This window comes from Danio rerio, chromosome 12, assembly GCF_049306965.1.
Source record: "Danio rerio strain Tuebingen ecotype United States chromosome 12, GRCz12tu, whole genome shotgun sequence".
Classification (NCBI taxonomy): Eukaryota; Metazoa; Chordata; class Actinopteri; order Cypriniformes; family Danionidae; genus Danio; species Danio rerio.
In genome coordinates, this window is record NC_133187.1 from 19,646,085 (window position 1) to 19,666,886 (window position 20,802).

Below are 20,802 nucleotides of genomic sequence, written 5' to 3' on the forward strand. Positions count from 1 at the left end.
TTTCTAATCTTCTGTGATATTGAAATTAGGGCTGGGCGATACAGGAAAAAGAATTCTCATGATATAATGTTTCTTAAAATTTGGTATCAAAAATTATTGAATATTTCTTCACAGCCCATTTAGGATTGTTAGGATTTTTTTTAATTTAACCATTTAATTTTAATTAACCAACGTTACTAAAGCAAATAGTTTTAATAGTCAAAAACCAAAAAACAAAACTAAAGAAAAACCAAATATTTCATTTCCTAAGTCTTATAATAAAATAAACAAGTGCTTAATAGACTTTTGTTTTTTAAATTTAATAAATAAAATGTTAAAAAGTGTGCGCAATTATAAAGTGTAAACTCTGAACAATCTAAGCAAACTTTAAGGTTGATCAACATCTGTCAGGTGTCTGTAATAATCACACAGTAAGCCACAAACTCCATTAACAAAACAAATTATGATAATCAAATATGAGCTTTCAAGTGAAAGAACCAGCCATCATTATTCAAATACATATTGCAACATTACAAACTGAAGTTGAATGACTACATTACCTCTATGCTAAAAAGATGGCGTGCTAGTGGCTGGGATGCACAAGAAAAAAAAACATGCTTACATCCTGTTTACTTACTATCTCTTCACTGCTGCTAGTCACGGCACTCATTTTCTTGTGTGTTGTTATTCTGACCTGAGTTGGCAATGCGATTTGTGCTCATGTTCCTCTAGATTGGTTAGTTCTACTTTCATGAATCATGGTGCGCACGCGGCATTCTGAAAAGTTGTAAACTAAGTGCGTCTGTAAAATGCTGTGCACCTCAACTGGAAATAACCCATAAGCTTATCTGCATTCCTTCAAAGGCACGCACCCAGTAGACACATTTAAATAAAGCTATATCACTTCATACTGAAACTTCATACTGAACTTTTTTTATTGTTATAGACAATGGTGTTTAGTCAATAAATATTGATGCCATTTTATCAGCCCAGTCCTAATTAAAATAATGTAATGGAAGCACATATTACTTGAAGAAAATTAAGGAATAAAATAACATCTCTTCCAAGCAAAATGACAATTAATGATTAAGTAGAAAAAAACTTGTGTCTTTTCTAAATGAATATAATTTTAAATAATGCAATGTGAGAGTATAAACTATCTTGCATCTCCAGTAAACAACTGCTTTAAATTTGTAAGTGCCTCTTTTTACAAAATAGACCTCTCTATATTCATATTCATGTGCAATATAAATAAAAATCATAAACTAAAGTTTTTGCAAAACTTTAGTGAATTTATTTCTCAATTTTTATGGTGGAGGTTCATTTTTGTCCTGATAAATAAACGAGTAAGCTGAAGGAGATTGAGTGCTGCTTTGCACGTTATAGATCAATTTGAAAACAACCAAACACAAAAACTTTATAATAATAATAATGCAGCATGTTAATTATCTGACATTCTTTTTTTTCTTCTTTTTTTATGGTTGGTTTACAGACTGCTGCTCATACAGTATGAACAATGCACTCATTGTGCTCTCAGTGAAACTCAAACCCTCAGTCTGTTCACACACTGTATAGTATTTTAAAGGGGGAAAGTATTGACAGAATTTTTAACAGAAGAACATTAAATTACAGACATGCAGAAATTTTAGTAGTTATAGTGTATGGATTTTGGTTTTGGTTTATTCTTAATAAATTATTATTATAATCTTTGACAAACCTATAAATATATCTTTGGCTTTTTAGTCCTTTTTCATTAGCTAAGCAATATGCAAGAAACTGCAAGACTGATATCTATAGTAGCTAACCACCGCAGTTTGTGGAATTTTAAGACAGAAATGTTAAAGTTACATTTGGAGACCGGCATGAAATCCTTCATACATAGGAATATGCATCAAACTTCATGTCATTTTAAAAATCCTGTAGGGTTGGGCGGTATACAAATTTTGATGCTGTCAAACCTCCTCCCTATTTTATCTCGATATAAGATATTACTGTTTATAATGTATAATATAACTCCACTGTCTTATAAATGAGATTATGTTGTTATTGCAATAAGATTCAAAGTGATGTTTTCTATTTATTTTGAAATTTTATTAAGTAAATTTGGAAATCACCCATGGCAACTTAAATGTAAAATAAATTTGGTACTGAATGCTTATCTTTAACCCACAGCTCTCAATGATCTTTGGTTTTTGGCCCTTTATACGAAAAAGTTTGGGCACTCCTGGCCTAAACCTAAACTATATGCAACCTTTTTTTTTTTAGGTTTGATATATTTCCATGGCTTTTACCTTTTTGATACACAATTTGCAAATTGCCTTGTCTGTATTTACTTCTTCTCTCTTTTTTTTTATGTTGTGTTCTTTTTTTTTTAAGACCAGGTCACTTAGTGCATGACTCGCCATCTTCCCCACCACTCTCATTCTCCTCTGCGATGTTACGTGATGACAACCATGCATACACATTTTTAGGCCTTAAATAAATAATATTTGGTCTTGGTATCTTGCAGTAATACTATATTATCGCCCAAGCCTAAAATCCAGTGTTTTTTGATCATCTTTCAAAAAGAGTGATCACAACTACAGACCATTGGAGAATGTGACACAAATCTAAGAGAAATACTTTCAAATGTAAGCAGTGAGATTGAGACCTGAAATGTTATTGTTTGCCATATGCATTTCATGTTCAGCAGTCAGTTGTCTGTGGTGTGAGGCGGATACTAGCCACAATGTAGTGCAGACCTGGCAAGAAGGCTATTGAATGATGAGGCACTTAAAAATAATAGTCGACAGCAAGGTCAGAGGGAGGATGGAAAATAGTCATTATAACTGGACCTCAGGGAAGAGCGCTTCATAATAAAAAATGTATGACCGCACACCTTAAAAGACCTTTTTAAATCTGTATATATTTATTTACTCTTTAATTGTGTGTTAATTTACACATTTTTAACAATATTAGAAAGTAAAGGGATTAGTAGTTAACAATATGCGGTCTAAAATGGAAAAGAAAAACATGTTATGTTTATTTTATTTTATTTTTTATTAGAAAAGTGAACCATCTCTGCCCCCCCAAAGTAAATTTACAAAAAAAAGTCTCTGTTTCTGTTCAGTTCGCAAAAATAATGTCTGTTCTGCCTTTGTTTGTTAGTGGTTTCATTAATAAAATCCCATCACAGACTCCAAAGTTGATTAAGAAACGAGCAGAGCTATGTTTTTATAGCACCAACATTTTAACTAAGATTTCAGTGGAATGAACTATCAAAGGTTTAACCTGATTCATATTTCGTGCATTTGTGTTTTAATGTATTATTGTTTAATTGTATGAGTTCCAACTCCATAAACTTTCTAACCTCGCAACTGTAAACCAGCCTCGCTTTAACCCTGAATCGCCCCGTGTTAAACATTTGAGCTCAAAGCCTATCCAGCTGTAAATGAGGCATTGTGTATTCAGTGCGCTGTGGCCCGGACAGCTGAACCCAGGTGTCTGTTCTGTTAGCCCAAGGCGAGAGAGCAGACAGGGAGAAAAAGGAGCCGAGCAAAGGTGCTGCACGGCTCTCCTGATAGATGAAAGATAAATTGACTGTATCAGTCTGTTCAGCCCTCTCCTCCTCCTCCTCTTCACCTCTCTTCTCCTCCTCTTTCCATTCCGCTGTCTTATTCTCCCTCTTTGTCTTCGTTTCTTTTTCCTAGGTGCCCAATCCAAGGGAGAAGTCCATTCTGCTTGTGAAAATGATGACCTACATTGAGAAGCGCTTTCCTGACGACCTTGAATTGAATGCCCAGTTCCTGGACCTCGTTAATTACGTCTACAGGTAATTACGCCGATTAATCACGGGGCTCTCCATCCATTGCCATTAGCAACAGTACTGCGGCTGGTGGGTGGTAGGCCCTGTTTTGATTGCTAAAGTTGAGACTGGGGGTGTTTGACGGCTGAGGGGCTAGAGGCGTTAGAGGCCACCGTCACCCTGTGCAAGAGTGCATTTCTACTGTGTTGACAGCAATTCATCCTGGAGAGAACACATTGGCCCAAATCACAGCGATAGTTGACACATGCGGTCCCCAGTAGCTTTGCTTTTCTAAAGACCCACCATGTTGTTTATAATCATGCCATATTAGTTTACACTGGGAATTTATTTATTTGTTTAATGTAAATACAGCATTTCTTCAAGTGTTTGAAGTACACTGGGATTTTATTTTTATTTTTTTTCAGAGATGATAACCTCTCTGGAAGTGACATCACGTCCAAGCTGGAGCCGGCGTTCTTGTCAGGGCTGCGGTGCACCCAGCCGTTGATCAGAGCAAAATTTTTCGAGGTGTTTGATGCTTCAATGAAGCGGCGAGTGTACGAGAGGCTTCTGTATATTTGCTGCTCGCAGAACTGGGAATCCATGGGCAGCCACTTCTGGATCAAACAGTGCACTGAGGTACAGACACACACACATAGGAAATTGTACATTTTTTTTGCTATGAAATTCAGTGTAGTCATGGGTTATGGCCAGTGTTGTGCACATTCCTTGAAAAGAGTAATTATAGTTACAATTACTAGTTACTTCTCATGAATAATAACTGAGTTAGTAACTGGGTTGCATAATTATAAAAGTAACTAATTTCCTGGGAAATGAACTATTTAGGCTTGTGCCTAAACCAGAGATGTCCAAACTAGTCATTTCAAATAAAACGTAACCTTTTTTTGTTTGTTTTTTTATTGTTAAGCTTACAAAAAAGCTAACTGAAATGAAATGTTTTAATTTAAATGCTGTAATTTAGTTTCAATTGTAAATACTCTCACCCGACAACACCCGATTCCTGGGAAATTAACTATTGGGTAACTTAAAAAAAAATCGAATTTGTTAAATGACTATAAATATAAAACATACTCTATCTAAGCCACTTATCACGTTCTCAGTTACACCACATTCACAAACACACCAATCATCATCACTGGTTGGTTATGTGCCCCGCCCCAGCCCTGAACACATACACACCCCAGAGAAAGAAAGGTCTGAGACGCTGCTCACAAGAAAACTGCTTCAGTGTTCTCTATTAGAGTAACACATATTGTCACTACAATGGCATTGTAATAAGAAGGCAGTAGCTCCTTTGATTACTCGTTACTGAATAAAGTATAGCCGTTAGTAAAGCTGTTTATTTATAGTGCTGTTATTCCCATCACTGGGTATGTCTTTAGTTGTTTATTTTTTTTTTTTTTAAAGAAAGCAATTTATAAACAAAAGCCTAAATATGCAAGTACGTTGTACTTTTTATGCAAGTACCTAGTAGTTTAGTAAGGGAAAAAGTACATTCAGGTGGTTTTAAACGCAGCTTATTACACTGCTGTCTGCAATACTTGATTTCATTGGTCAGTCTCAACATTCCAAGATATGTTATTTTAGAAAACCTCTGAAACTAATAACACTGGCTTATCTGGGTTCCTCGAATCATCTTGACTGTTTACATCTAAATTTATATGCTACCTTTTTTGACTGTTTTGCGCCATTTTGTGACTGAATATTGCCTAGGTTAGTGTATGCTCCATTCAGGCTCACAACAGTGATTTCTGTCAAATTTTTTTATTTTGACAAGCAGGATAAAGTACATACAGGCAGTTTTTTTATAAGTCTGTTTTGAGCCGTAATGCCCTATTCACACAGGGCGTCAGCTTCAACGCTTCCTATTCACTTTGAATGGGTGACGTCAGGTTTTGCAGAACTGCCTTGTGAATCTGTCTGCGCTGCTTCAGTGCCGTTGCTCGCTGCAGTAGTGGAGAAATTCTCCACTTTAAGCGCCGACGGAAGCGTCAGCCAATTAGATCAATGTATGCAAATACTCCAGCTCAGACAGTAGCCGATTGCTGACTCATTTCATTGGCTGACTCTATTATGACGATCGCGTCAGCCCCAACTTCAGAAGCGCCCTCTGTCAGGCATTCACGCTGATGCCCCCCGTGTGAATGGGGCATACCAGCTGACAGAAATGAAAACATACACTAACCTACACATTATTCAGACACAAAAAGTCAAAAACAACAAAGTGGCAGACCAACATATAAATATAGATGTGAATAAACAGTCAAAATGATTTGAAGTGCCCTGATGATCCTGATTTATTAGTTTCAGCAGTCGTTATTAGGGAATATAATAACTTGGAATGTTGTGACTGACAAATCAGAATCAAGTATTCCAGACAGCCATGTAATAAGGCCAATTAATATAAAGCATGACAAAATGGTTTACAGCAATTATTATTCAATAGAGTAATATAATAAGAGTCCTTTACCATTTCAGGAATAAAATTTCAAGATTGCATAGGTCTAAAACACTTTTTTCATAATTAAAAAAATCCCACCTGCAATGATGTTTTAAACTTTCAATTAATAATTCTTCCTAATACACAAAATTAAATTACACAGGAGCTAATTGCACCTCGCAATCTGTATCATTTTGATGTCACAACTGACCCCTTGATGATTTCATCAAAACTTCAGCTGGGTTTTAGATAATTATTCTCTGAGTGTTAATGAATTCACCATGATGTTACTGCTTTGGCTTTTTTGGCTGCTCCCGCTTAAGTCAGGTCACAATCCATCAATCTCTGCCACAATCAATGCTACTCTGGCTCTTGAATTATTAATGCTGTCCTACACACGGCGGCCGCGCGTGCGATTTATCCTGCTGTGATGAAGTAGAAGAACATTCGCCGCTGGAGCTCTACAGCCTGTGTCAAGCATTTGGATATATGTACGCTTAGTGGTTCAAAAAACTGGCAGCTGTTAAACAATGCTGGCTCATGGAGGTGTCATTTATGTGTGAACGTTAGCTACTTTCTTCCACGCGATGTGATCCTGACAGAAGGAGCAGCTGTTTGCGTGTGTGTTTGAGGATTAGTGGCAGTTCAGAGTTTGATTCTGTCGTCTCTGCTTCACAGCTGCTGCTGGCGGTCTGTGAGAGGAACACCACCATTGGCACCAGCTGCCAGGGCTCCATGCTCCCCTCCATCACCAACGTCATCAACCTGGCCGACAGCCATGACCGCGCAGCCTTCGCCATGGCAACGCATATCAAACAGGAACCTCGTGAGAGAGAAAACAGCGAGACCAAGGAGGAGGTCAGCTGTGCCTTTTTGTGTATACAAACATCTGTACTTAAATGCTCCTTTGTGGCTTTATTGCCTAATTTAGCCAACCCTGGTATTAATTTCTAAAAGGTGGAAGGTTTAATTGCAGTTGCATTAAAGGAATTTATGCATTCAGATGAATGGAGTAGGGCAGCGTGATATTGGAAAATTCTGACATTGCGATGTTTTGTTTTGCTGCAATATGTGTTGCAATATTAATATAATTTCACCAGATGATCTGAATATCTATATTTGAAAAGATGTCATTCATATAGATTAGTATTTTTTCTATACAGAGCATCTGCATAAATTATAATAAATTACAAGCGTAAATAAATAAATAAATAAATAAACAAACAAACATTGCTTTATGGTTGTCTGGGCAGTCTAACAATATTCAACTACAGACATCGAATAATCAAATGTAATAGAATGGTTATTGAACAAATAATAAAAAAAAGTTTATATAAATAATAATAAAAATAATAAAAATCTTTGTTTTATTCTTTAATATTTTTATTCTTAATCCAATCCAGCGATATGACTATTGCAGTTAAACACTTTGCGAAATCCCTGCTCAAACAATATATTGTTCAGTCCTAGAATCGAGTATTGGTTTGATTTATTGCATTTCTTTTTAAAAACCTTGTGAAAAAATATATATATGTTTTTGTCATAACATAAAATAAATTACCTAAAGTAATATCAAAATCAAAAAAAGTAAATCTCAAAATTTAAATTTTAGGCCTTAAAAAGTCTTAAATGTACTGAAATGTTGTGTTGTAGGTCTTAATTTTTTTTTTTTTAACAGGTCTTAATTTTCTTAATTTACAATATATTTATTTAAAGTTACCCATGTATTTACTGCTGAGGACACCGCCTGGACAGAATTTTGTGCGTAGATTCAGTTAATTATAGTTTTTGAAACTTTTAAAACATTTGTTTATTTTTTTATTTTAAAGAAAGTTTATGTTGGAAAAAAAAGTGTATGGATACAAAAAGAGCTTGCTTGTTTTTACACAATATTTAAAATATTTTACTAAGAAATATCCTAAATTTTTTATTAATTTATTATTGTATTATTAAATGCATTTAATTTGTTTAAAAAAATATTAATGGGGAAAATAAAAATCTTTTCTATCTGGGCCATTTAAAAAATCCTTAGTGTTTAGCTCTTTACGAGTCTAAAATTGCATGTATAACGTTCTTAAAAATTCTTAAATTTAACTTGGTGAAACCTGCAGAAACCCTGTTTAAACAGGAGTTTAAATTAAAGTGTTAAAATGCATTTATTAAATAGTATATTTTTGTTATAATGACGGTATTTTAATAAATATAAAAAAGAAAGCAAAATATTGAGTAATACATTAGTTTATGTCACAATTCATTCTATTAACTACTGGCTTATTACCTACCTATTATTAATATAGCAATTGTTCATTAGTAGTTATAAAGCATGATTATATTCTGCAAGCCAAGTACTACCTAAAACCTAAACCCAACTACTACCTTATTCACTATTCTATTTCTAAACATTTAATTAGTAGTTTATTAAGCCAGTAGTGTTAGTTAATGGTTTGTTAATATTGGCAATTGTGACCTAAACTAAACTGTTACCAAATATTGAATACATTATTTGAAGTGAATGGTATTATGTCTGAAGTTAATAGAAATATGTCTGAGAAAAAGTGTTATTTGGATCTATTTTTAATGCTCTAAATGTATTTATTTCATAATCACTAGTATCATTAGTAGTTTGGAGAATAAAGCTAAACATTTTTTTTTTACAAACAATTCCAAATTATTACATTCAGAGACGCATAATTTCTCTTTCTTCATAAAATAAGTTTTTTCATGCATATCCTGTATATATTCATTCTTGATATCTAATATTTGCAGGATTTTATAATGCCGTAATGCGTTTGCTGTACTTTAAACAGTTAAATAAAATTGCTTTGAAATTCATTTTCAAATTTTCACATGATTTAATTTTTGCTGCTGTTCAGTTCAAATTTGCTTTTCAAATCTGTATCACTCAGCCATTTAAAATTAGCATTTTAATTTTGGAATCCAAAGGCTTTCTCGTTTTAGTTTCAAATGTCTGGGGTTTGTAGAGGCTTGTTTTGGGTCTAGCAAGTAAGCACTTGTTCCTCCCCATATTTAGTGTTTTTCTGACCTCTTCGTCTGTAGGATGTGGAGATTGACATTGAACTGGCACCTGGAGACCAGACCAGCCTCCCCAAGACCAAAGAGCAGGCAGAGAGAGACGCAGGCAACCAGCTGCACATGCTCACTAACCGCCACGACAAGTTCCTGGACTCCCTGAGAGAGGTCAAGGTGAGCGTAACACCCTCAACGTATGCCACCCTCATGAGTGAGAATAAAGCAAAACTTTAAAAAGCAAACTGGTTATATAAAGGCAATACATGAGAATGGGCCAGATGCAGAAGTCATACAGCTGTTTGAATATTGTTTAAAGGGGTCCTATTATGCTCTTAAAAAATCTAGAACATGCTCTCAGGCTTGGTGGTTCGAGAAACACAGTATTTTTCACATTATTTCATTATCACATTGCCTTCTTCCTCAGCCTTCATAAAGTCTCCAAAAATTAGATGAGTTGTGATTGCTTGACTGTCCCAACGTTTTGTGATTGGTGAAAGGAGACCTTGTGTTAGTATTGCTTTGCCTCTTGCCAAAGCAGCAAGTTCTCTTTGCTACAGTCAATTTAAAATGAATTTGAGCTGGATTCAGGCCCTGAAAATATTGATCAAGAGGAGACATGCATGCACATATATTGCATAGCATTTCACTTTTTGTTGTAGGTCAAATCATGTTTTTCTTGATTTTGATATTCCAGTATTCTACAGTTATAAAAAACATAAATCATTGTCCTTCAGCATTGACATTTGTATTACACTGATATGAATAGGCTATATGCATGGGGATTTTTAATTTTGAACAATGCCAGCTTGGTCATGAACTGCCATGCCATCCGCTTAAGTCGTGATGTATGTGATATTGTTTCTGGGTCCAAGCTGCTACTCATTAGAATTAAGAAAATATTAATTTATGACCACTTTTTACTCGTATATAATCATGATGTACACATCAGTCTCTGGACATGCAGCATCACAGACACCAATATTTTTACAATTTATATAAAATTAAACTTTCTGACTGTCTGATAATAGGCACGGATATACAGTTAAAGTTAGAATTATTAGCCCCCCTATATATATATATATATATATATATATATATATATATATATATATATATATATATATATATATATATATATTATGTTTCCCAAATGATGTTTAACAGAGCAAGGAAATTTTCACAGCATGCCTGATAATATTTTTTCTTCTGGAGAAAGTCTTATTTGTTTTATTTTGGCTAGAATAAAAGCAGTTTTAGAATTTTTTTAAAACCAGTTTAAAGGTCAATCTTATTAGCCCCGTTAAGCTATATATTATTTTTCGATAGTCTACAGAACAAATCATCGTCATACAATAACTTGCCTAATTACCCTAACCTGCCTAGTTAACCTAATTAACCTAGTTAAGCCTTTAAATGTCACTTTAAGCTGAATAGAAGTGTCTTGAAAAATATCTAGTCAAATATTATTTACTGTCATCATGGCAAAGATAAAAGAATTTGGGTATTAGAAATAAGTTATTAAAACTATTATGTTTAGAAATGTGTTGAAAAAAATCTGCTCTCCATTAAAAAAATAAACAAGGGGTGGCTAATAATTCAGGGAGGTTAATAATTCTGGCTTCAACTGTATATTTATATACTGTAATCGTGATTTTTGCAGGTGTTACGTCGCTTTGTAAATGTTTATTATTACCATTTGATGAGTCTCCCTATACAGTTTGATAGAGCAATTGAACCCGGAAGCCACTTCGCTTGCAGCCACATAACAAGCTGATTATAAACTCCACGGTTCATATATATATATATATATATATATTATTAATAATATTATTATTTATTTATTTATTTCCCTGTTGGTTCACTGCCTGATTTGTCTAGTTTCACACTAGACAAAAAGCACTATGTTAAATTTCATTGTTCCGTGCCATGTCTGTGTATTTTTGAATGTAGATTTATGCTTTCCTGCTGCTTCTTACGGTGCTTGCAATTAAATGGCCTTTTAACTCGTTTTACACTTGATTAAGCTTATTTAATTGACTATTTTTTAATAAAAAGACATTATCAATGGTTTAAAATGAAACTGTATGTAAAAGGACGTACAGTAATAAGAAATTAAAAATAGGAAATTTATTGGTGGCTAAAAAACACTTTCAGTTAATATGTCCTATTAAACTAAACTTCAACAGAAACATTTATACTAAACTAAACTGAATCAGTTTTAATATGCTTAGAACTACACCAGCATTCTATTACGTCTCTCCTGCCTGTCTGACTTGCTGGAAAGTTAGACAGGCAGGAAATATTGTTATGGCATTTTATTCTCTCTTTTTTCTTGTAAAACTTGCTATAGTGTAAAGTTGTATGGAATTGAATGTCCATTATTAAATTGCATGTGAAACAACTCTGATAAAATGACCAACGAGGTCGAAAAACAATGGCATAGTCCAAATGAGCTGTTCATTGTAGTTTTTAAAAATTAATTTTTAAAAAACAAAATATCTCCCTTTGGAGTGGACTTTGAAATTTATAATTTTGCAGATGTTTACACACACACACACACACACACACACACACACACACACACACACACACAAACACACACACACACACACACACACACACACACACTGACTAAAATAAAAAAAGGTTTAAAAAGCGTTATAGGACTTCTTTGATATGCGCCATTGGTTTTGACTTCTTTCATCTTTAACCTGCTCTTCCTTATTTGGCTGCTCTCTCATAAGCGTCTCTGTTAAAGAGAGTTTGATCAGGGCAACATGGGATTCTGTCTCTGAGTGCTTTGAGGTCACAGCGTCATTGATTTCTGTTTAATCCTGGACACGGCTCTGCTTTATATGCACCTCTCAAGCAGGCTTTAGATAAATGATGAAGTGAGGAGTTCAAAGCCCTGACCTGCTTGCGTTGCCCACCGGAGCTGCTGTCAGGAAGCATAGCACTCATTTGAGTTCTGCCTTATGCTAACATCTCCATTCCTCTTGTGGTCAGAGGTCCAACCCTTTACGTGCAGTTATGCCCTAAGAATTATTCAAATAGCGAGAGGTGATGACCAGTCATGCATTTGAAAGTTATCCCTTATGAAAAGGAACAATCTTGAATAACCTTGAGACTTTGGTGTCGTAAGTGAAGATTATAATATGTTATAACTATCTCTATAATGATTACTGGGCGGTCAAATTGGTATTTATTGAACTAACACCATTGTCAATATCGATAAAAAAAAAAAGATTTGTTATGTAGTTTCGGTTTGAAGCACTATAGTTTTATTTAAATGTGGACGCTGAACATGCACCTTGGAAGCAATGTCAATAAGCCAAGGGTGCAAGTTTGTCATTTCCAATGGAGGCGCGTGACTTGCATGACCTGCATATGAGAGCGATGTGCACATGTTGTGCAAGTGGCGCCCACATGAACCGCCTGTATTTTTCAACCGGCTCTAGTTTAACGTCCCGAGGGCACCGCAATTCATGCAAGTAAAACTAAGCAACTGAAGTAGCGCAAAGCCCATTGTAAATGGTCAAGGAATCTAATCACACACGCTTGTTGCTTCAGGTCAGAATAACAACACGTGAATAAAGCCAGAGTGGCTTTTTGGTTTCTTTTCTTGTGCGTCCCAGCCACTAGCTTCTCATCGAAAGATTTTTTAGCATAGGGCATAATGTAGTCTTTCAACTTCACAATTTGTAATGTTTAGGTATGTACTTGAATAATGATGGCTAGTTCCTTTTCGTAATTTGTTTGTGACAGAGTTTGAGGTTACACCTTAAAGTTTACTTCGATTGTTCAGTATTTACGCTTTACCATTACACACACTTTGTAACATTTTATTTATCAAGTTTAAGAGTCTCTTTAACACTTATGATTATTTTAAACAGATAAGATATTTTGTTTCAGTATTTTTGTTTTTGACTATTAAAACCATTTGCCTTAGTAATGTTGGTAAATTAAAATAAAGTGGTTTAAAAAATCCTATTATTCCTATAAATATTGTTAAAGAAATATTCAATAATTATCTATGTCGAATTATATGAAACGTATCATGATAATTCTTTTGCAGTATCGCCCAGCCCTATCTATAAGTATGTCTGTGTCAAGAAGATAAATAAATAAATAAACGAGTAGGTTAATAATGCATTTGTTGTTTAAAATAAAGTGAACATTAATGTAAATAAAACTTAGCTGCATTTCTTGTTTTCATACCGTTTAACATGATGTAATTAGTCAACAACAATCAAGACTAATAGATAAATAGAAAAAAATTATTCGATAAATAAAAAATACATTGACAGACAACAAAACTTGAGAAAGTGACACATGCTGCCTAATAGGGCTGCACACTATTTGTTTCAGCATCGATATTGCAATGCATCAAATCTGCAATAGTCACATCTATTGTATTTGTTTATATTTACAAATTGTTTGTTTTATGATGATTGTGTGAATTCTTTCCATTTCGAGTTATTTTTTGTGAAATATATTCATATCGCAATATATATTGCTGAAAACAAAATGTCTCAATGTCATTTTTTCCCCAATATCATGCAGCCCTGCCACAAAACTATCTATTTATTATGTTGAGGGTAATGGAATATAAAGTAATTAATATATCTGATATTAAATATTGAAGTGATATTAAATGTATATATGATGGCTGGTCGATTTATTTTTAGGTGCACTCTCGATAATAACAAACCATTAGTTTTGACTTCCAGCTCAATAACTCCTCATTTTTTATACTTATTGTGTTGATCGTTGAGTTTTAGGTACATAAGCTAAAGTGTTATCTCATGTGCGACAGAATATTTTTATTGTATGGTAACCACTTTTATTTTAAAAATATTTTAAAATGCAGTTGATAATAATGTGCATTATTGCAATAAACAATTAGTTTCTGGTAGACTTTGGAACTGAGACAAGATGCACTTGTGTTAATCGCTGGAGCTGGCACTGTTATCAGCCAACACGGTAATCTCGAGTGGCTAAATGTGGGTTGATTAATGACCAATATATCGCCTATCAGTAAAGGGGTCTCTTGTGTTTGCATTTAGACGGGAGCGCTGCTAAATGCTCTGGTTCAGCTTTGCCACATCTCCACTCCACTGGCCGAGAAGACCTGGGTCCAGCTTTTTCCTCGCCTCTGGAAGATTCTGTCGGACCGCCAGCAGCACGTGAGTACAATCTAAAAATCTTGTTTACTACTTATTCAAAATGAGATGAAAGAACACAATTCTTAAGGTTTTTTGGGGACAACTTAATTGTTTTACGTTCAATCAATTTAAATTAGTAAATACAATAAAGTAAACTGAATCACTTTGTGTTGGGACAACTTGAAGGAATTGTGTGGGAGCCAGCATTTTTTACAGTGTTCTTCACTAACCTTAAAGAGCTGAGCTAACACTTTGCTTAAACGTTTCCTGTCTAGATGCAGCCTATGACTGCTGGTTTTTGATCTGACCTTTGCTTTGGTTTTAGTCAAGACTGACTGTTTTACTACTAAAAATGCGTACGACTGCAGAATCAGCATTCAAGATGTGTGTTAATGGTGTCGGAGGTTTTGAATGTCCGCTCATCTTCGAGACCTTTGCTTGTGTGGGGGGCTCCGGCGGGCTGTCTTTCTGCCCCTGCTGCTGAACTTAAACAAGCGGCATTTGCTAATGAGCAGAAATTAAACCTTTTATGCAAATATCAGTGTTTAATGGACCAGATGTCTTAAGTATTCAAATTCTCATTAAAGAGCTTTAATTTGGAGTGTCTGAGGCTGACTATTACAACACACATTCAAAATGAAAGTCTTCCACTTCATGGCTTTTGTGGGTGGTATAAAGGAACATTAGGACATATTTACTGCACCAGACTGTTTTTCTGTTATAATAACTAAGCAGTGGTGTATATGTAGCGTGAGCTGTTAAAAAAAAAAAAACTATAGTAAATGGTCATTAATATATGCTGCGTGAGGAATTACTTGAAGATATTACATGCATTTTATTTTAAACTTGAATAAAAAAGGCATTTGATGCGCTATGCACAAAAATAAAGACACGCACAGTTAATTAACCTTTACATTTATTCATTTATCAGACGCTTTTATTTAAAGCAAGTTAACAATGTGAATAAAAGAAGCAGACAGCATCTATATATACAGTAGATGGCATGACAAGTCAGTTTAGAAATTGTTTTAATACACACACACACACTACAAAATGTGTGTCTACAAAATTTAAGACTACTCACCTGTGTGAAGACCACTATGTTTTTTTTTTCTTGAAATTTGGATCGTTTATTAAAAAAGGTTTTTGTTCAAATAAAAGTGCTATTGTTGAACAATTAAATGCTTAAGTATTGATGAAACAGCCGATCTTTGTCTTCTCATTATGCCGGTCTTTGTCTTCTCAGGTGTGACTCAATGCATAGTAATGATAGTTCACGCCTTCTCGCATAGACCATTGTCACTCAAAAAATGACTTAGGAATTTTAATTCGTTATATTGTTTTCTGTGAGCAAGTGAACAAGATGATTCTCACATCATTTTGAAGCAAAAACACAGGGCTACAAGATCTAGTTCTCAAAAGTCTTGTGCACAAATGTTCTCTGTGTGTTTCCCGGCCTTGTTTCAATGTCTTCAAAACTTTAGTTTTTCACTAGTTTCTTTCTTTCTCAAAAACACAAACACATACAAACATTCTGCTTAAGTATTATTGTAGCCCAACTTGTGCTGTTTACAGTGTTATCACACTCTAGCCATTTATATGTTTTTAAGATACTAAAAACAACACAAATGTCAGTGCAGTAAATCAATGCAATTAAATATAACTTTTAAATGTGTAAATAAATAGACAATGAAAGCAACAGAATAACTGGATTTTTAGGTCTGTTTTATTCCTATTTACAAAGTAAGAGCCTCTAATTGATAGAAAGCACTATTGTGTCTCTGCATTCAAACAATATATAAAGTTAACTGAACCTTTTCCAGGTATGTTTGAATTAGAAAAGAGGATTTGGTTGACACAGTGGCACAGTGAACTATCAATTTGAGGTGAGCCTAGCTTGTGAAATCAATCAGTTTAATTTGTATACATATCTGAATACACAGACACAGCAGTCCCTTAATTTATACACATTTTAATGATTCAGTTATTAAACTGATCATTTTATTCTTCATTTTATTTCTAACCTGCACTCCTGGCCCTTCTTAGCATTTAGACGTTCTTCATTTATTTGCATTCAATTCAATTCAAGCTTTTTGTACATTGTGTATGGCACTCCTGGTCCATAATATGCTGCATTCATCTTTGATATTTAGCTTTTTTATTGGTATTTATTTATCTTTTTTTTTGACAACAAAGGTAAACTAAAAGTAATAATAGGAAAGATTCATTTATTATTGACAAACACCCAGTTAAATTCAAAATGCAGTCTAATGTTAACTGCTGTCTAGTGAACTGATATACATCCTTGATTTTAAATTTTTTCTAGGCACTGTCTGGCGAGATGGGTCCATTCCTATGTAGCGGCAGTCACCAAGCTCAGCGAGATTGCCAACCCAGTGCTCTAAACTGCTTCGTGGAAGCCATGTCCCAGTGTGTGCCACCCATACCCATCAGGCCGTGTGTGCTGAAGTACTTGGGCAAAACCCACAATCTTTGGTTACGCTCCACCCTGATGCTGGAGCAGCAAGCTTTTGAAAAAGGCCTCAACTTGCACATCAAACCCAAACAGAGCACCGAGTTCTACGAGCAGGAAAGCATCACTCCTCCGCAGCAGGTACAGCGATGCCCTTCTTCAGTCTTCGTTGTCATTGATGTCATTGGTGGAGGAAGTTTTGCTTTGTGAAGGTTCACGAAGTGTCGCTCGAAATGAACTTGTGTGCTGAATTTCCAATCTGCTTTGTTGTGACCTGTCAATGATTTGGGTTTGAAGTATCCTAGCATTCAAGCTGCTTATGCTAAGCAGCCGTCTCATTGGGGCACCTCTGAATATGGATGTGTTTGTCCCCTATATTCTTTGAAGATGTGTTCTTGTATTCCCTCAGGAGATCCTCGACTCGCTTGCGGAGCTTTACTCCCTACTGCAAGAGGAGGACATGTGGGCCGGGCTGTGGCAGAAGAGATGCAAGTTCCCAGAGACGAGCACTGCCATTGCATACGAACAGCATGGCTTCTTTGAACAGGTGAGAAACCGGAACCATCGGTTCAGCGTGGATGTAGTTAGGGCCTTGTGATTTCCATAACGTGGAAAATACGGATGGAATTGTGAAAATTGGACATAATGTCAAGCTGAACGTGAAAATGAGTTGTACTGAATTAAAATTTCATTGCAAAAAAAGCTAGATAGAATGAAATGTTAGCAAACAGTATGAACATGTTTTAGTTCATCTCACCTCAAAGCAAGTCTAAAAGAATTTGAAGCTAAACTTAGGCTAGTGACGTTGGAACAATATTTACACAATGTTAAAATTTTCATACCGCACAAAGCTAATCATTTGCGTGGTTTGCACATATCATGTCTGCTTGACATTATTTGCATTATATATGTTGTTTTGAAGTGGATGTCACAGCATGTTGTAAATTATAAAAGGCAATACTTATATTCCAGAAAATAAAATAGTACATCCAAAATTAGTTGGTACATTTAAATTAATATAAAATTTGAATATTAAATAGCATTTTTTTTTTTTTGCAATTACATTTTGACATAAATTTTTGAAGTGAAACCACACTGAAAAAAATTATTCAAAGATGATTCCTTGGATTTACTCAATTCTTTTACGTTAAGTTGTTATAAACAATTTATTTGGGCTGAATTTAACAATCAAATTAAGTTGAACATCTTCAAATTTAATTTGTTTGTTTAAATTCAACACAAATAAATTGTTTGCAACAGTTCTGCATGCAACACTTTTTTCAGTGTACATCTGAAGATGTTGAAATGGCCTGTGCAATACACAAATCCAGTTATTTAAACAATTGATGTTAATTGTATTATGTTTGTTGTTTTCACAGGGTATCCTCAGGGTCTTAAAAAGTATTAAAACTTCATATATCAGTTATGAAAAACATTTAATACTAAATAAGTTTTAATTCATGTGTTTGACTCACTTGAAAAAGCATAAATATTTTTTATTTTATATATTTATTTATTTAGGGTTTATTTTCCTCAATTGGTTCTGGCCGGGTGCGTCCGGCCAAGCTCCTCTGTCCGGGTGATGTCATGTAATTTACAACAAATACATGTGATGTGACGCGCTCCACATGTAGCGAAAACATTGAGTAGGGCTATTTAATTGGTGGCCTAAGAGGCAATTTGTTCCGACCCTTCAAATAATGTGACCAAAACATAATTTTTTTTTTTTTAGGTTCAGTCGAAAAACGACCGATATAGTTATGAAGTGGTGTGCATCTTATCAATACAGCAATATCTGCAGTTGAAGGCTGCGCAGAGCGAGTCACTGAAATTGAGTGACGAGAGCAGCCGAAAACATTTGGATACTTAAGCTTAAAGGCTTCTCAACGCCACGTTTCTGTTGCATGGATTGAAACTGCTGCAACTAAACAAAGTTATGCCACCTGTGAGCTGGTTTAAAGTTCTGAGCTTATATCACATATCGCTTCTTTTCCGCACGCAAGTTCGTTATTTCCAATATTAGGATATATGCCAGTATGCGTGCGAAAGCAGAGTGATGTGATCGCGCCTCCAGATGCACCAAACACTGCTTTTGTTGTGCTTTGAATTACGACATTTGAATGTTTGTACAATTAAAAAAAAAAAAAGCCACATTGTACAATGCACAGTTATTATGTAGTTTCAAAATACAATGTATTAACATTTTAATGTAGAAAAATACGACGTAGGTGTCTTAAGCAGCAAAAATACAACATATAGGCTCTTATATGCTGTTGTGTCATCACTCATATTGCAAGTCGTATCTCTCCGGCCCCTCATTTTGGATGCTTTTTTTATGAACTTGCTCCCATGACAAACTAATTGAATAGCCCTGCCATAGAGCAAAACCGACGGCAAAATGGGAAAATGAAAGTTTGCATACTCCTTGTTGGAGAAAGACAAGTTTAAACTGTGGCTGAAACCTGTCGCTGAAAACAACTGCGTAATTTATTCTTTCAAGGTTTGTTTCTTCCGGGCTTATCTAAGTTCTGTCGCACAGTTGTGCTCCCTTCATTTATTTACCTACAACTGCTTATTTACAACTGTTTATCAAGTTAAAGCTTTGATACTGATTGGAACTCGAAGTGGCGATGAGATCTTAAAATATTCTTAGGTTTTTAAAAAGTCTTAAAAAGGTATTGAAATTCCCTTTATGATTCCTGCATATACCCTGTTTTAGTAATACTAATATTCTAGGAAAAAAAAAAAAGGATATAAAAAATAGAGCAGTTAATTAAATTAGGTCTATGAATATAAAATGCATTTCAAAAATAATTTACAATTTTAAAATATTCATATTTTTTCTTTTAATTACCAGAGTTGTTAGCAATAAATTTGTTCAGAAAACGAAAATAAGGCAGACAACACTACTTTTCAAATAAGTTAATAAAAAATTTGGTTATTAAAATGTCTAATTATTTTTGTATAAAAACAGTACATAATTAAAACTGAAAATGTGAAATTTTGGAAGTACAGTCCAATGTGTCATTCTCAATATCTTAAGATGATGCAGACCACTAATGCTGGTTTCATCTTCATTAGGCTCAAGAAACCTATGAGAAAGCAATGGAGAAAGCACGCAAGGAGCACAATGTCTCACCCGCCATCTTTCCAGAGTACCAGCTGTGGGAAGATCACTGGATCCGGTGAGTTGAATGACCAGTTGAATGACCAGTAACAGAGAACAAAAAAATCTTTAACTATTTCTTTTCATTGCTTTTTTTTTTCATTTTATTTCATTTGGTCTTGAAACTCTATAATGTAATATAGTAAACCAAAATGCTGCTTTTATTTTCAGCTGTTCTAAAGAGCTGAACCAGTGGGAGCCTCTGACTGAGTATGGACAATCTAAAGGACATAACAACCCATACCTGGTGCTGGAGTGTGCCTGGAGAGTGTCCAACTGGGGTGCCATGAAAGAGGCTCTGGTGCAGGTAAGCTCACTGTAATCATTATGTTCACCTAGGCAATTACTTGATGAAACGAATGAAGTTATATGGATTTGAAATAATAGTTGTATCATTATAACTGTTTTTACGGTGATTCAAATATGTTAATGGTTACGTTACATTTTAAAGATATAAAATGTTTTGTTATTTTTTTTGTAATGCCTAAAACTTTGTTCTGGTGAAAATTTACTGAATATGCCTAAAGTGACATGGGCAAAAATAACACCTCAAATCATCATTGGAGTGTCACTTTATTGTTAAATGTGAAAACGCCCCACTTTTATACATTATGCAGAAAGTAACACACTAACCAGGCTTGCCGGATTGTTTATGAGTTTCAGAATTGTAGCCTTGCCGTCGGTGGGTAATTTATGGGCTTCACTTCTAAAACAAAGTAGAAAAAGTGTGTGATAGGAGCCGGA

At 34.7% G+C, this 20,802-nt stretch overlaps 1 protein-coding gene across 8 annotated transcripts in view; it reads left to right on the forward strand.

Moving 5' to 3' along the window:
- The window catches only part of trrap (transformation/transcription domain-associated protein), a 178,777-nt gene that overhangs the window by 97,278 nt on the left and 60,697 nt on the right, over positions 1–20,802 (forward strand). For all 8 annotated transcript variants that reach the window (XM_073917658.1, XM_073917660.1, XM_009306682.5 and 5 more), the window contains 9 exon segments: positions 3,669–3,790; positions 4,189–4,402; positions 6,903–7,082; positions 9,282–9,428; positions 14,321–14,440; positions 16,746–17,033; positions 17,302–17,439; positions 19,974–20,077; positions 20,230–20,365. In XM_073917658.1, the coding sequence (XP_073773759.1) occupies positions 3,669–3,790; positions 4,189–4,402; positions 6,903–7,082; positions 9,282–9,428; positions 14,321–14,440; positions 16,746–17,033; positions 17,302–17,439; positions 19,974–20,077; positions 20,230–20,365 (1,449 nt within the window).